This window comes from Pelodiscus sinensis, chromosome 2, assembly GCF_052426305.1.
Source record: "Pelodiscus sinensis isolate ZL-2025 chromosome 2, ASM5242630v1, whole genome shotgun sequence".
NCBI classification, from domain to species: Eukaryota; Metazoa; Chordata; order Testudines; family Trionychidae; genus Pelodiscus; species Pelodiscus sinensis.
The window spans coordinates 66,350,045-66,367,348 of record NC_143053.1 but is presented as its reverse complement, the minus strand read 5'-3'; the positions used below and the strand labels follow the sequence as shown (position 1 = coordinate 66,367,348).

Genomic DNA, 17,304 nt, shown 5'->3' with positions numbered 1-17,304 from the left:
ACAGTTTAAATTGTGCAAAAATAAGTTGTTTATGAATTAGTTCCCGCAAAAATTCACAAGGTGGAGCTTAATCTTTCTCCAACAGAATTCCAGGAGAGTTTTGCCATTGACATCAAGGGGAGTGAGATCGGGTACCTCTAAATGTAAAGCTTGCACTGTTAATTAATACTTTATATTTTTCTTTTATTAGTAACATTTGGAAATTGCATGAGATTTTTTTTTCTTGTGTAACTTAGTGGCACCAGAGTCAGCACTGTCATTTTTTCAAGTACATTTTCAGTTTCTTTCTGAAGCAATTCTGATTTGTAAAATCAAACCCGAGTTCACAAATTTCCAAGAACTGCAATCTAAAACAAGTGTTAGTCTAGTTCAAACTGGACAATTAAGCCAGAATGTTCAAACCTGAAGTTTTATTATGAGGGTCCTAAATCCAGCACACACATACAGAGTCCTGAGCGTCAGAAGTGTTGAGCATCCATATAACCCATTAAAGTCAATACAGCTTTGAGAAATAAAATAATGAGGTCTACTAAAAAATGAAAGCTCCTTCTCCTTGTCTGCAATAGAGGTGTATGTTGGATTTCTGTTTTCAGGTTTGATTGTTTTTGCTTGTTGAAGTGATTGAAAGATGATTTTTTAGTTGCTTAGATATAGCAATATGAATATCAATTTCGCCTCTAAGTACTCTGTATATTAATAAATATAGGATTTGATAAAATAGAAAATGAGCCTGTAGAAAACCTTCTTGACCCCAGCATGTCTTTCATTAAGTCCGCTATTAAAAACTCCCTTGTACATTCTTCAAGGTGGCATCCTCCCATATATTGTCATTGGTATGTCATGATGCAGCTTGATGATGCTTTATAGGCCCCATATCTCTTTTCATGTAGCTACAAGAACTCCTAGTAGGAAACAAGTATGTTCCAAGAAAATAGAAATTATCATAGAAAGGACAGGATGGGTAACCTAATTGTCAGAGAGGAAGTATGCTGAAATAAGAACAGATCATGGATGTTGTGATAATGGATTGGTGACAATAGCAACCTGGCTCCTCTCTGAAAAAATGAAGCCCACGATCTGCTCTCTCTGCACTCAGCACTCTGGAAGAAAGCAGTTTTCCCACGGTTCCAAGGCATTATGGGAGTTCTAGTCTCTTTGGACTAGATTGGAGCACATAGGACCTTCCCAATAGTGGGGGCCTACACTATTTGTTGGAATCAATACTAATGCTTTGCATGTTTTATAAATGAGGCATTTTCCTGTGGTATAAATATTCTAGAAACACAAAGTCAAACAATCTACATGCTTCCATGGCGGGATGGGCTAGCCGTTTCAGCATCATAATTTGGGCAGACTACAGAACAAACTGTGAAAAGGAACCAGCTCAAGTTCACTTTGAGCAGGAAGTGCTTAAGTGTTCACAGCCACTGCAAGGAGCTCTGTCTATCCCCATTTCTACAGAGGAATAATTTAATGCTTCTGGTATTTTGTAATGCACTGTCAAGTGCTACAGAACGCCACAGTGCCTTAAGGCCCATACGTTGTTATTTCCGTGGCCAATTTCTCACGAAAGTGATTAGTTGAACATTTTTTAAAAAATGAAGGAAAGCTTGCGAACCCCTTGCTCTCGTTGGTGAGTGTTTACATTCATAAAACTGACCCTTGTATGTTCAAGTGTTCACCCAAGGGAGCTGACAGGACTCTATGCTCCTGGAATAGGCCGGGCCTCGGCACCACCTGGATGGTGTATTACCCACTACTGCTCCTGCCAGCCCTCAGAGCCAGCCAGAGCATACCAAGCAGGGCTCTGTTGTGTGGATGTGGTGATTCTAAAGTGCCCAGGGCAGTTGTCCCCTTTGCCCCTACTCCATCCATGAGCCTGTGTTCCCCAGCAGGAGTAAGGTATTTGTAATTTTCCCCTAAAATGTTTTGCTAATATTTGATGATCTTTTAACCCAGTGACATGGCCAAATTCCAATATGGATAATCCAGTGCCAGGAATTTGCTCTTCAATTTCAGTTGGAAACAGAGTTCTCACCCTAATCAGTTGTGTTATGTTGCTCTAAATACAGCTTTATTTCACTTCAGTGCTGGATGCATTTTAATAGTGGGGAAAGTGATCTTGGGAGTGTGTAATATAGTTTGTATCAATATCACAAATGAATTATCCATTTCTCCAGTTTCTAGGCAATTGCACCTTTTTTTTCTTTTTTCTCTTTGTATTTAATGCTCTTGAAGAGGGAAGAAAGGATAAGCAACTTAAAATCAATTTTAAGATTCTGTTAATCAGATCCTTTTGATTATAGATGATAAAATCATAGATACAAAGTCCTTTGGGATCCTTCCTAAATTTTGTTAATATGATAACATTTTGTTTATCCCCATGTTTCATTTTATCGGCTCCTTTTGAAGACTCTGCTTAAAAAAAAGAAGATGCAATTGTCTAGAGAGTGATGAAATAGATTAATTTATTGGTGATATTGATTCATCATCCTCGAGGATGCTGTTCAGGCAAAGAATTGCAATAAAATAAAGTATGTCATGTCAGAAAACAGATGTTAACTTAAAATAAAACTCAAGTTTAATATTGATACCAGAAATGACTACATAATCTGGAACTCATTCCTAATTCTTCAAGTACATAATTCATAAACAATGTAGAGTCCTGTCATACTTTAGAGACTAACATTAATTAGGGCGTAAGCTTCTGTGGGTAAAATCCACTTCATCTTATACCCTAATACATCTGTTGGCCTCTAAGGTGCCACAGGACTCCTCATTGTTTTTGCAGATACAGACCAACACAGTTACCCCTGTGAGATAATTCATAAAGTCTATGATGTCATTCTTTATGAATGTATATAATGTGAACAAAATAGCAAACTCCCTGTGGAACAATATTATTTTAATATTTTGTTAAAACAAACAAGGAAAATCAGAATTAATGGTTCATATAAATTCAGTTGTCCTTCCCTTTAATTACATCATTTTATTTCATTTCAAAATAATATTTTCATCATTCAAATTGCAACAATGACTTGATTATAGGTCCTATTTAATACTTCTTGTTTATGTTTTGCTGGGGTAAAGAATGATGATGAGGACAAGTTTCTTATGTGTCTAGATAAAAGGTGAGGTGGATTTATGAAAAGCAAAGGGAGTTTTGGCTGGATAAAGAATTTCCCCTAGTTCCTATAAGTTACTCCTCCATAGATGATCTGGTTGATTTCTATTATGGTAGTGTCTGAGTGTCTAATCAAGATCGGGGTCCCATTTTGCTTGGTACTGTATAAACATGAAGTGTATGTATGTGTAGACATACCCAAGCTTGTTTTGAGCAAAACTAATTCAAGTAACAATAATTTAACAATGAGGCTGTGGCAGCATGGGCAGAAGTCACTTGAGTACATACTTAGCATCCGAGGTGGAGGGGGCTAGCCTACGAAACCACTTTACTGCTATTGTTACTCCAGTTAATTTTGTTCTGGCTAGATCAAAGATAGCTCAGGTATGTCTACAAATGCTGAAATCACACCAGCTGGTTTCACTGTAGGCAAACCCATGGAGGCCATTCCTGTCCCAAAGAAGAACTGTAATTTTAGATGCAAAGCTCTCTTTAATAATCAGTGTCCCAAGTATGTGCCTGACTTCTCCTGATAAGTTTTCCAACAATGTGTTTGTATATAAGGGATACTAAGTCAGTCCCTGAAATTAAAATAATATATTATGTGTTAAATGAATCATGAGCACTATTATGCACACACTTTTGCTGCTTTGTGTATGATACAGGTCTTCTAATCTATAAATAGAAATGGTACAGTTTATTATATTTCACTTCCTGATTCACTAATGAATAATTCCCGTCTATGCTATGTTCCCATGAACTGTTCTTTGCTATGTTCCTTTTTAACTGATTAAAAACTCCAGTTTCAGCAATCTTCAGCTGTCTTCCTATGTGCAGCATTGCTTAACTCCAGGTTACGCAGGCTTTTAAAAAAAAATTCAGCAGTCCTGTGGTTCCTTTTACTTTAGTGCTGTAGTAAATATTTGATCAGACCTTTAATGAGTGATTTGTTAAGAATAATACGACTATAGCTTGAGCCTTTATTGTTTTGTACACTCTTTATCAGTGTGTTCCATGTTGTCTAGAAATGCATAGTAAATTATTGTCCAGGACTGAGACAGGCCCTTTTTTAATTGTAAGCTATCTTGTTTCCAGTGAAGTCAGTATGAATTTGCAATGGCCACAGGACTGAACCTTAAATGAAACAATACTGTTGAGTAAATGGGAGGAAATTTGGTTTGTAGTCAGTTCATATATCACTGGGAGATCATCCTGAAAAAGTAAAATATTTAGATAGTATAACGATGGATTTTATGCAAGTATCAAATGATAGAATGAATAGATTTATAATTTAAAGGTGCACAACATAAGAATTTTGGATTTTGACTTGTGCAAAAGCAAGTTTAGGAGAATCTCATGGTACCTTCAAACTTATTTCTCATTCTATATAATTCTTTATTTTTAATGGAATTACATTAGAAATTACTATGTCCCGTTATATTTGGTTGACTCTAAATATATATGTATTAAAATGTAATTTGGCTTTATGTAATTTTTTTCCCAGATAAAGATTAGGACATGGGTGGTGAGGAAGGCAATGCCTTCCCGAACTGGCAGCCTGGCCCCGCCCACACTCCACCCCCAGCCCTTGTCCCCCTTTACTGCATCTCCCCAGAGCTGTCTGGGATTCAGCTTAGCCATGTCATGCTGCCAGCTTTCCTGGAGTTAGGTGCCACCCTCTCCCCAGTGCTGGGAAAGGCTAGAGCCACATGCAGCCTGCTTTCCCCACCGCATGCTCCATCCAGGGTCAGGGAAGGCTGGAGCCATGTGCTTCCTGCTCTCTGCATCCTCTCCCATGCTCAGGCAGGGGCTGTGTGCTGCCCACTCTCACTCCTGTGCTCTCAGGCTGGAGAGGGAAAGCTGGGGGCCAAGCATTGGTATGGTAATGCCGACAGGCAGAACTGAACCTGGGACCTCTTGAGCTTAGTTTCTGAGACCCTATAGCTTGAGTGAAATCCAGCTGGCTCTCAGCTACGGCTGTAGAGCAACCTCATTCTCTCTCTTTCTGTAAGTGGTCTAAGTGCCGCTGCATGGGACAGGGGAGTGTGGGTTACACCTACAATGGTGGGGGGAGCACTTGGCTCCCATGAGGCCCTGGCTGAGGGGCTCAGTCAATTGGAGTGGGACTGGTGGCTTGCCTCCCCCAGCCCTAGGTTCACCCACTGCTCATGGATTAGGAAAAGTGCACACATTTTAGAAATGTTGCCAGAAAAGAGATCAGGTACAGCAGTGGATTTAAGACTATTTCTCAATAAAGATTCCAAGTGCCTGGTTTTTGACTGGAAAGTCCAGTTGAAAAAGGGATCTGGCAGTGCCCAGTCAACACAGGGAAGGAGGAGGCTCTGGGTCATTAACCTGTGCCAAACCCTGCTCAGCTGGGGCCACCTCTTACCTGCAGACAGACTCTACATCGGATAACTTCAAAGGCAGCAGCCCATATGTGTACCAAGTGTGAGTTTGGGGCCTAGTAAAGATTGAGTAAAATACAGACTTTGCTAATACGTCACATGTTGAATGGACTGTTTGTGCGGGGTGCATGGTAGACTTGGAAATACAGTGCACGTAAGTGCGGTGTTCTGTGGTGCATGTGTGCCTGCCAAGTAAGAAGTGGATTATACATGGTGGGGCTCTCCAGCAGCCTGCCAGATATTCTGGTGGGGAACCATGCAGATTTCTGACAGAAACCTTCCTATGATTCACTAAAATTCATTGAACTTGACTTGGTTTCATAAGACATTTGTGTTTGATGAACTAGCATTTTCCAATAAAATTTTGTTTTGTTAGGGAATTTCCAACCAGCTCTATGTCCACCTTTATAAACTATGAGAAAAGAAGAGCACAATCAGTGTAAAAAGCCGTGCTGAGAGAAAGCTGGATGAAACTGGAAAAAGACTAACCAGAGAGATTCTTTTCAGTTTTCTAAGAGAGTACTAAAACTAATGGAAACAAATTTTTAAATGTTAAAAAGATACATTTACCTGTTGTTTTAATGATATCCTTTTTGGAATATACAGCTGAAAAATAAGTTGTTTTCCATTCTAGATTCAGAGTTTTAAATGCAAAGCACTGCCCAAAGCCTGGAGTGATGACTTTTTCAATCTTGGATTTTTAAAAAAATGCAATATTGTTCCTTTACAGTAAATTGCACAGTTATTATATGAAATATAATTCATAAAAATGAGTATTTTAGTCTACTACAACAGGCAGACATTAAAAATACTGGTTAGATGATTAACTCTTTATTGTTAAGTTATAGTCTACCACCTATAAAGCTTGCAATGACATAGACGTGTTATATTTGTACAGTAAGTATACTTGCAAATAGATATTTATTAAGAATTATCTATATCTTCTTATAGCTTTGGGATTGTCTAGTCAGCTCCTTGATTAAATTCTAATAGGCAGTTTGCATACTGTATGTTAGTGCATTTTACTAATCAGAGGCTATTAATTTGTAACATTTTAAAAAGCTATTATTTTCCAGTTTCTACAAAGATTAAAGGATTGAAAAATGTGTTGGAATTTCAGAAGCATTTTAGTAAAAAGTAATTGGATGAGAAAAGCCCAGACATCCAAGTTGATTTAGAAAACAGTTGTTAACTCACAGCATAATGAAAATGTGCAACAAACTAACAAACATCACTAGAAGAAGCAACCATGAATTTATTCAAAAATGTGATAAGATATAGATGACTAAGAGAGATAAGCTCTTGAAAGGAAACAAAACCTCACAGGCTATGATGGCTGAAGTGGATGGACCAGTAATGGTCACGTGATCTTTTACTGTGAAGTATTAGGCTAAAATACTTGTGGTTTTAAGTAAATTACATTGCTCGTACTAAAATAAAAGGCAGAGAAAACAGCTTTGTTTGTCAGAAGTTTTTAAAATCTAACCAAGTACATCGCAGGCAGTTTCTGGTACCTAAAAACTGCTTGAAATCAAAGAGAAAGCTAAGCAGAAAGAGAAGAGACAAAATACTACTGCAGTGAGAGGAGATGCTAGCAGATGATGTTTGTATTGAATTCTCTTTGAATCCTACATCTTTGCAGACATCAAAAGGAAGGTTGGTGATTATGAAACAGCCTGTCAGAGGAAGCTCATAGCTGTGTTTATGTGTGTAAACCTAGATTTGTATCAATAGACCTGAGATACTAATTAAGAAAGCAGTCCTATCTTTATACAGGCAGTCCCCGGGTTACGTACAAGATAGGGACTGTAGGTTTGTTCTGAATTTGTATGTAAGTCGGAACTGGTACATATCGTAGGGGAAACTCTAGCCAAACATTTCTCCAGAGCTCAGTTTTATTCTCTCACACCTCACTTCCCTCAGTCCTTTATTCTCAAGCTGAGGTGTCTGCTGAGAAAAGCCGCTCCGCGTCTCCCTGGTCTGCTAGGGGAAAAGCAGCTAGTGCGGGGTTGTCTCACCCCGTTTGTAAGTAGGGATCTGATGTAAGTCGGATCCATGTAACCTGGGGACTGCCTGTACTTCATTTTAACTTTTAACTGTAACATAATAAAATCAGGTAATTTTATTTTATTCAATGATCATTTAAATTGAATTACTTAATTACATGTCTGTTTATAGAAGTAATCCACTCTCATATAGTTTCTTGTCATCTATATATACATCATCTTCTATGTCTAGTAAAGTGGATAGGAGAATTGATTGAAAGCATTGATGAAAAGTAAGATCTTGCCTATTGTAAAACATTGTGGGAATGAGAAATGTGTAAAGGAACTGAAAGTATTTCCTTTGTTATACAAGTGATTCTTATCTCAGAAGAACAAATACTCTACTCCATAGATGATGTACTTCTGAATAGCTGAAAGCTTATCAAATTCTCCTTTTTATACCTGCAAAAAAACATTTGCTTGACATAGAAGATTAAACATACCTTATATTCATTGAGATAATTGCATGGGATGGGGGTGGGAGGAAGTAATGCAAATAAACATTTTACAGTAATTCATGCATAAATCCATTTTCCCCACACTTTCTATGGAACTGTGTAACTTTGGAAATATCTATGCCTGCCTCAACATTCTGACCATTTTAAATGTCTTGGACTCCATACACAGAGATGCATAAAGTACTGGGAACACCCATGGAAATATATGATCCCAACTTTTGGAAGACTTCACAGAATCTTTAGTTTCACTGTCAGTGTGAAGATAAAATGCAATAGTGAGAAAATTCCTAACTGTCTTAATTATTTTGCAGTTGCTTTATGTGATATGAAGTTTCCATAACTTTATGTACTTAAATCAATTTACAGGATTTCTAATTAAGTTTGAAAGTTAATCATGTACATTGAACTGAACTTAATCTATTGCAGTTTTTCAGCTGCTTTCTTAGGAAGATTTGAGAAAGTAATAAAGAACAGGTAAAAGACTCAATCCTATAAGGAACTGAGGTCCAAATCCACAAAGGTATTTAGGCTCTTAACTTCCATTTGGTTGAATTCCTTTGTGGGTCTGGCCCAGCATGCCCAAATGCCCATTGATATCAGACGGCAGCCACCCCCATCTCTAATGTAGAGGAAGAGGTGCAGTTCAGGAAGACACTTGATCCAGATGGAGCAATGCTCCATCTGCAATGGTCTCAAGTTGCAGTAGGGGAGGCCTAGGTTGAATATTAGGAAAAACTGTTTTACTGAGAGAGTGGTGAAACAGTGACATGGGTTATGTAGGGAGGTGGTGGAATCTCCATCTTTAGCTGTTTTTAAGGTGAGGTTGACAAAGCCCTGGCTGGGATGATTTAGTGAGGATTGATCCTGCTTTTGAGCAGGAGGATGATCTCCTGAGGTCTCTTCCAAACCCAATCTTCTATGGCTCTGATCTTTCCCTGGGTAGAAGGCCACAACTGGTGGGAGCATAACATGTTGTGGCTGTATTCCTTGAGGGGTGCATCTAATACTAGGTCTATGCTTGATATCTGTACTGGTATAATTGTGATTATTATAAAATGATAAAAGTGTGGAAGCCCTATTATGGACACAGTTATACCCTTATAAAGGGGCCTTATACTGATATGGTGCCCTTCTAGTATACAGTTGTAACCAAAAAAGGGGCACTTTTACATGGATGCAGCTCTCCTATTGTGGGTACAGTTCTCTTTTACTGTATCAGTATTGTTAAAGAGGTGCAACTTTTTAGTATGGACAAGGTCTCTAGAAAAGATTAGGGCAGACTCAAGACCTGGTGAAGAATTCAGTGGTCCGCTTTAGCTTCTCGGGCTGTGCTTTGGCCACTCCTGGGTTAATAGCGCTTGTAAATGCCCCAAGCCCATTCCATGAGACTGTTTGATATGTAAATGCTTCTTTTTGGCATCTTCAAGGCCGGTCCTGTGACAAATACAAATAGTTGCTTCCCTACAATGGAGGAAGATGAAGATTTTTTGTTGCAGGTGCTGTCTGAAGAACTGCATAATTACATAGATGGATTAGCAGCCCGGTTCCAATTGTGTAGATACTAGCAGCTGTACCCAGACAGTACTATTTTTGAATGCACACATTGATATAAGAATTACCTTGGCAGAGTGTATTAGGGAAATCCTAAAGCAGTGGTTTCCGACCACAGGTACGTGTACCAATACTGATACTGGAAGCTTTTGCAATTGATGCTCAAGCATTGTGATTGGAAAGGAGTATTTTGTTACACAGAGAATTGAAAAGCTACTTGGTTATATAATAAAGCATTTTTGTTTTAATACCTTTTTATTCCAACAGGAAATATGGGATGTATAAAATCAAAAAGGAAAGAGACTCTGCCTGGAGATGGGCTAGATTTGAAGAACCAACCAGTACGTAAAACTGAACGAACTATTTATGTGAGGGATCCAACGTCCAATAAACAGCAAAGGCCAGTAAGTAGATAGTTTCAGGGGAGAATTCCAATAGCAAGATCAAAGCATGACTGGCATAATTTAAATAAAAAGTGCATGCAAAAACTAAAATTAATCATTTTTGTCCACAATTTTGCTTTGTAGTGCTGTTCAATTCACTGCCAAAGGGCATGCAATTTTTTAACCCCCCATCCCAGCAGTTTATTGTTTAATAAATATTGGCATTGTCTTCTTTATAGAGAGAGAGAATATTCCCTGATATGTTGTTGGGTTGTGTGGTGGAGTGGGTTTTATTTTATTTTTTTTTTTTTTGGTATGTTTGATGCTTTAAATGAATGCTGAGTGACTCTAAGAAATTCTGAAGTAGTTTAGAAATAGTTCTAGAAGCATCAATATTTTAGAAGTGTGTTGCACTTTTAAGCTTGTAAGAGCTGTAGAACACCAGAACTTCCTTATGAAAAGCACCATCTTTTTATTTTTAATGCGTAGTTCTACACTGATAAGGAATGTATTGTTGCATGTATTTACAGTGCAGAAAACCTAGACCTCTCACATCTCTCCAGGAGCACACATGGACTGCATGACAGCAGAATTGATATAATTCTGCTGGATAGGGTGAAGCAAGCCAATAGAAAGGCCCTGTGTGCTGTGGAGCAGTGCTCCATCCACATTAGCAAAGGGAGGGTATTGAAGGCAGACCAATGTCATAACTCATGAATTAGCTAACAAGTGAGTCCACCAGTAAAATTCCTCTTCTGAATAGGGGAAACCCAGCACCACCTGCTAAGTATTTCTGCAGCCAGGAAGGGGAAGGATGCCGTGAAATCTCCTGTGCAAAAGCCTATACTAAGGCCTTGTACAGAGGAAATATGAACTTATGAGCATTTTTACCCTAAATTGGCAAAATATAAGAATTGTCCTTCCCCGAGAGATGTCCCTGTGGGTGCTCCACATTAGGTTGGTGTGCCACAGTCAAGCCTGAGAGCAGAGATTTCATAGCAGTGTCCCTGGGGCTGCGCAGGAGCGCACCAGCTGCCGCATGCGGTTAGGCTACAGACATCGTGCGTGCACAAGCACCCCCTCCTCAGTTCCTTCTCTACCGCTTCCGGCTACAGACGGACTCAGTAGTGCTCCCTAGCTTCTCCACGTCTACATGATTGTACTTCTTAAAACCAGTTAAATTCATCATAGTAGTTAATTAGTGAGTTTTAAATAGTTAGTTAATCACTTCGTTAGTTTTAAAAATCTTAATTAGTATAAGGGGTTTTTTCTTTTTCTCCCAGTTAATCCCTTCCTGCAGTCTCTGACTGCTTATGCAGCCATGCCTGCCTGGATCATCTGGGTTTAAGCGCTGCACCTCATGTAAAGAGCATATTCTGCTTTTGGATGGTCACTCACAATTCGTCCACTGCCTCAGAGAGCCTCATAGCTCTCAGAAATGCCTTCATTGCACAAAGCTAAAATCACGGGTGCGGAAAGACAGAGACCCCCCACCTCAAGTTATTTTTATTAGAAAACTTGCTTAGACCAGCCTCTGATCCTGGACAGCAGCCTGAGGAACTCAAGCAGCAGGGATCCAAAAAGCCTGCCAAAAAGCAAGCCTCCTCAGAACCTCAAGGGGCTACGGCACCAAAATGGCCATCTCCCTCATGACCAGTGCTGAGAGCAGTGGCGGCACCGTGCCTTAGTACCTGTGATGCTGCTGGCGTCTCTGGAGCCCCCAGTGGAGACAAACAGCGTGCATGCACTAAATCGCACTCTGAGGTGACAGGCTTCAAGTTGCCTGGCTTATTAGCTGCAGCATCATCCAGCAATGATATGATCTTGCCGATGCAGCATGAGAGCATGGCGCTGACTATGTTCACAGGCTTCTCAGCTTCCACCACAGAGGCGCCTGATGCACCACAACTGCCCTCGGCACCAAGGCATGATTCAGTGCTTCAGATAGCCTCCGGGCCCCCTGACGACAGCACCAACAACACCTGTTGGGCTTTACACAACACAGAAACTTATTAGTCTCATCCACATTTAACTCCCCATTTTTACAACTTGAGTGCTCTCCTGCTATGTTCACATCACAGAGATCACTCTCTCAGGAAAGATTTTCATCCAAATCTGATGCTGACTTCTCTTGGGATTTTTCACCAGAGAATTCTCCTTACACAGTTCAGAGTATTTACACTCCTGAATCTAGGAATATGCCTCCATATTATGGCAATCCCTGGGCACCTCCACCTGAGCCTTATCCCTACCGGCAATACTGGGACAAATGGCAATATTACCAGAAACACCAGCATGGCCGGAAACTACACAGAATGCAATACTCCCCCTCCAAACAAATACAAGAAGGGGACCCACTCACACAGGAGGCTGCAACCCCTCCTGACCCAAAGGACACCCCCTCTCCCACCTCCAGAGGAGGGAGGATCTCTGGCTCCAGCTTCAACGACTTCAGACGACGCTACATGTTTCCAAAACCTTTTTAAACATGTAGCTGCTGAATTAAACATTCCTGTCCAAGAGGATGTGGAAATTCAACACAACCTAACAGATATACTGCACCATCAGTAACACCATCAAAGATAGCATTGCCAATTAATCCAGCAATAATGGAACCGGCAAGGATGCTGTGGCAGACTGCGACATCAATCTCTTCTACGGCTAAGAGAACTGATAAGAAATATTATGTCCCGCCCAATGGTTCAGAATTTTTTTTTTTCTTACCCAGCACCTAATTCTCTTGTGGTGGAAGCTGCACCACACAAATCCAAGCACCAACAATACTGGTCTACCCTATCGGACCCCGATAGCAAAAGGCTTGATGCATTCAGGCGCAAAATATATACATCCTCTATTTTACAACTTTGCATTTCAAATTACGCAGCTTTATTGAGCAAATACAATTACATAAATTACACCAAACAGAGTCACTTTGTTGCAGACATTCCTGAGGTTAAGAGACAACACTATAAAGCACTGATATCCAAGGGTCACACAATTTCAAGAACAGCATTACAGGCCGCCTTAGATGCTGCTAACACAGCTGCACATTCTATAGAAACATTGGTAGTAATGAGAAGGGCATCATGGTTTAGCTCCACTCCATTCCTAGGGAGATTCTATCTACAGTAGATGACCTACTTTGGATGGCCAGAAGTCATTTGCAGCTAACACCAATGAAATTCTCCACTCCATGAAAAATTCCAGAGTGATGCTTTAGTCTTTGGGGAGCCACAACCAAGCACCTAGAAAAAGGCAATATAGGTAACATCCCTATCCGAGACCTCAATACCCTCCATATGCACAACACTATAATAGACAAGACCACCAGCAGCAGAACAGAGGCAGAGACAGAAACCAACGACGTCACCCTCCCTCTACAAAGTCACAGCAGTCCAACAAGCAAATTTGATCATCAGGTCGAGGGTTTGGAGAGCCTCTCACCTATTCCAACACCACTGCACAAGCAAATCTCTTCCGTCACCGATAGTTGCCCTTCTTCAACAACTGGCAATGTATAACCTCTGATAGATGGGTCCTGTAGATAATTGAAAAAGGCTACCTTATTCCCTTTTGTGTCCATACCCCGCTTCCCCATCCCTTTTCAGGGACCACTCTCACGAGACCCTCCTTCAACAAGAAGTAGACATCTCTTACACATTGGGGCAATTGAACCACAATTTAGGAGTAAGGGGTTCTATTCCAATTATTTCTTGACAGAAAAAAGATCGGGGGCATCAAGGCCCATTCTGGACCTTTGAGCTTTCATTAAATTCGTTCAGAAACAAAAATTCAAGATGGTAACGCTTGCTACCATATTACCGGCATTGGAAAAGGATGACTGGTTCTCATCCCTCGACTTTCTAGATGCATACTTTCACATTGCTATCCTTCCTGCTCACAAGCATTTTCTTCATTTCGTTGTAGATTCTCAACACTACCAATACAAAGTGCTTCTATTCGGACTCTCTACAGCCCCAAGGGTCTTCTCAAAGGTGCTGGCAGATGTCACAGCATACCTGAGGAAACAAAGTGTTATCATATTTCCTTATCTAGATGACTGCCGCCTTAAGTAACGCTCACACAACGATTCCTGACATTCTATGTCAGTCACTAAACACCTATTCCAACACCTGGGCCTTCAGGTGAATGAAACCAAATCGACTCACTCCCCTACACAAAAGATACAGTTTATAGGAGCTTGCCTTGATTCGACAATGGTCACCGCATCTGTACCTACAGACCATTTTTTTAAAATTGTGGCCTCGGTAAATACCTTACAGTCTAGCCCCTGAACAACAGCACTTGAGTACCTTCGGCTGTTGGGGCACATAGCAGTGTGCAACTTCATAGTCGGCAATGCCCGTCTGCACATGAGATGTTTACAGAACTAGCTGGGACAGGTGAACAAGCCCAATATCAATCCGCTATCCAAATCCGTAGCCCTTCCAGGGATAGTAAAGGAGTACTTATGCTGGTGGCTAAGCCCACGGAACCTGTGTTCTGGAGTCTCCTTCCACTTACCAAAACCATCTGTCTCCATGTTGACAGATGCATCTTATATAGGATGGGGTGCCCATTTACAACATCATGCCTGACAGGGCCTGTAGTCCAGCACCAACAAGAACTTGCACATAACCATCCTAGAACTGTGGGCAGTCGGGAATGCATGCGTCAAATTCCTCCCATTCATCGCCAGCAGGCATGTCAGACTGTACATAGGCAATGTTGCAGCAATATTTTACATAAATCGTGAGAGTGGAGCCCGATCTTGAGCACTTTGCACAGAGGCCATAGCACTTTGGAACTGGTGCCTGAAATACAACACAATTATCATTGCAGTGCATCTTCCAGGCACCCTGAATACAATGGCAGATGCACTCAGCAGAGCCCTCCCAGTCGAACACAAGTAGTAAAAGAACCCGCACACATTGGCGGACATCTTCTGCCCGTGGGGTCACCCTACCATAGACCTGTTTGCCACGCAGTCCAACAGCCAATGGCCCCTATTCTGTTCCTGGGCAGGAAAAGGCAAGGGATCAATGGTATATGCTTTCCTCATTACATGGATGTCTCACCTATTCTACGCATTTCCTCCTATACCTCTATACAGCTGTGTCTACACTGGCACCCTTTTCCGTAAAAGGGATGCTAATGAGACACTTCGGAATTGCAAATTCCGTGGGGGATTTAAATATCCCCCGCGGCATTTGCATGAACATGGCTGCCACTTTTTTCCGGCTCGGGGTTTTGCTGGAGAAAAGCACCAGTCTAGACGGGATCTTGTGGAAAATAAGCCCTCTTCCAGAAGATCCCTTATTCCTAAATTCACACGATAAGGAGGGATGGGCCCATCTCATACTAATAGCACCAGCATGGCCATGCCAGCCATGATTTCCCTTCCCAGTGGTGCTGTCCTGCACCCCACCGATCCACTTACCTTGCGTCAGGGATCTCCTTCTTCACCCTGGCTCCCACAATGTCCGTCCGAACTTCCACTCACTACACCTGAAGGAGTAGCTTCTGGATGACCTGCTCACAGCAAGTACAAATGGTCCTTTTACACAGTAGGGCGCAGCACACCCGCAAGACTTACCTTCAGAAATGGAAAAGATTCTCAACATGGTGGTGTTCATCACCAGTTGGTGCCTTCAACTTCCTCCCTATCTACCATCCTCAACTATCTTCTGCACCTTAAACAAGTGGGCCTCTCAATAAACTCCATTAAAGTTCACCTTGCGGCTATTACTACATTCCACTCTAAGATAGACGACTCATCCATATTTGTTCATTCACTAACCAAGGGGTCCTTAAAGCGCCTGCAGGCACTTTATCCAGATAGCAATCCACCAATGCAACCGTGGGACCTGCATTTAGTACTGAATGCTCTAACAAGGCCGCCTTTCGAACCAATGGTGACCGCTTCATTATTATGCTCGTCCATGAAAACTGTCCTTGTAGCTATTACCTCGTCCAGATGGGTAGGAGAGATCGCAGCCCTAATGGCGGATCCCCCATACGCCACCTTTTTTAAATACAAGGTCACTTTATGTACCCATCCCAATTTCCTCCCCAGAGTATACTCATCCTTCCATGTTAACCAGACAATACACCTTCCCACCTTCTTCCCCAAACCACACATCAGCTCTTTCGAGATGAAAATGCACACCCTTGCCCTGCGCAGAGCGCTTTTTTTACCTGCATTGAACAAGACCGTTCCAAGTGTCTCCCAGACTGTTTCAATACCAAACCACAATAAGGGCCAGGCTGTCTCATCACAGAGACTCTCCCACTGGATCTCGGATCGCATCAATCTTTGCTACGCATAGTCAGATGTGCTCCAGAGAGCATAAGAGCACACTCAACCAGAGCCATGGCTACCTCAATAGCTTTCCTCTGTAGAGTACCCATAAGAGACAGCTGCCATGCAGTCCTCCAACCACACATTTGCAAAGCACACTGCACTTACACAGGGACCTCTTTCCAACCTGAAACTACTAAAGCAGTCCTTTCCACCACTTTTTTTGCCTAATCTGAAGTCCCTACCTCTCTAAAGGGAAATTGCTTTGTAGACACCTAATGTGGAGCAACCACGGGGGACATCTCTCTCTCAAAGAGGATGTTAATTACCTCAATAGTAACTGATGTCCTTTGAGATGAGTATCCCCATTGGTGCTCCACAACCCTCCCTTCCTCCCCTCTACTTCAGGATCCTAGCCTTCCCAAGCCATGGTTTCAGGGTAGAGAAGGAATTGAGGAGTGGGGATAGGGGGAGCTGGCACATGTGTGATGCCTGCAGCCTAACAGTGTATAATTTCTGGTGCACGCCTGCATGGCCCCAGGGACACTAGTATGAAAACTCTGCTCTGAGACTTGGTAGCGGTGCACAAACCTAATATAGAGCACCCCCGGGGACACTCATCTCGAAGAACATCAGTTACTATCGAGGTGAGTAAACGTCCTCTTACCATCTGATTAAAAGGGAAACCATTCTTTTTTTTCTAAAAAAAACAAAAAAACTAGTCAGATCTTGACCAGGTATCTTGTATGAATCAAATCTCATAGACAGCAACACTGGAAAATAAAAAAATTGTAGAAACAGATTTTCTTATCTACTTTCTTGGATTTTCCCTCCTCCAGAATCTACTAAAAGTAAATCTATTTTATAGGTCTGTCAAGCAATTTAAAAAAATGATTAATTGCAATTGTTTTATTGCCCTGTTAAACAATAATAATATAACATGTATTTAAATATTTCTGGAATTTTTCCATGTTTTCAAATATAGGCTTGGGGGATAGGCTCTGGGCTGGGACTCCCATCATTCCCACCCAGAA

At 41.2% G+C, this 17,304-nt stretch overlaps 1 protein-coding gene across 6 annotated transcripts in view; it reads left to right on the top strand.

Annotated features, from left to right (window-relative positions):
* Positions 1 to 17,304, top strand: part of LYN (LYN proto-oncogene, Src family tyrosine kinase) — an 89,619-nt gene that overhangs the window by 14,526 nt on the left and 57,789 nt on the right. For 3 of the 6 annotated variants that reach the window (XM_075920679.2, XM_075920678.2, XM_075920680.2), the window contains exon 2: positions 9,854 to 9,927. In XM_075920679.2, coding sequence (XP_075776794.1) covers positions 9,859 to 9,927 — 69 coding nt within the window. In that variant the 5' untranslated portion in view covers positions 9,854 to 9,858. Of the gene's footprint in view, positions 1 to 9,853; positions 9,991 to 17,304 lie in introns of all 6 variants that reach the window. The other 3 variants (XM_075920676.2, XM_075920675.2, XM_075920677.2) reach the window with 1 other exon arrangement.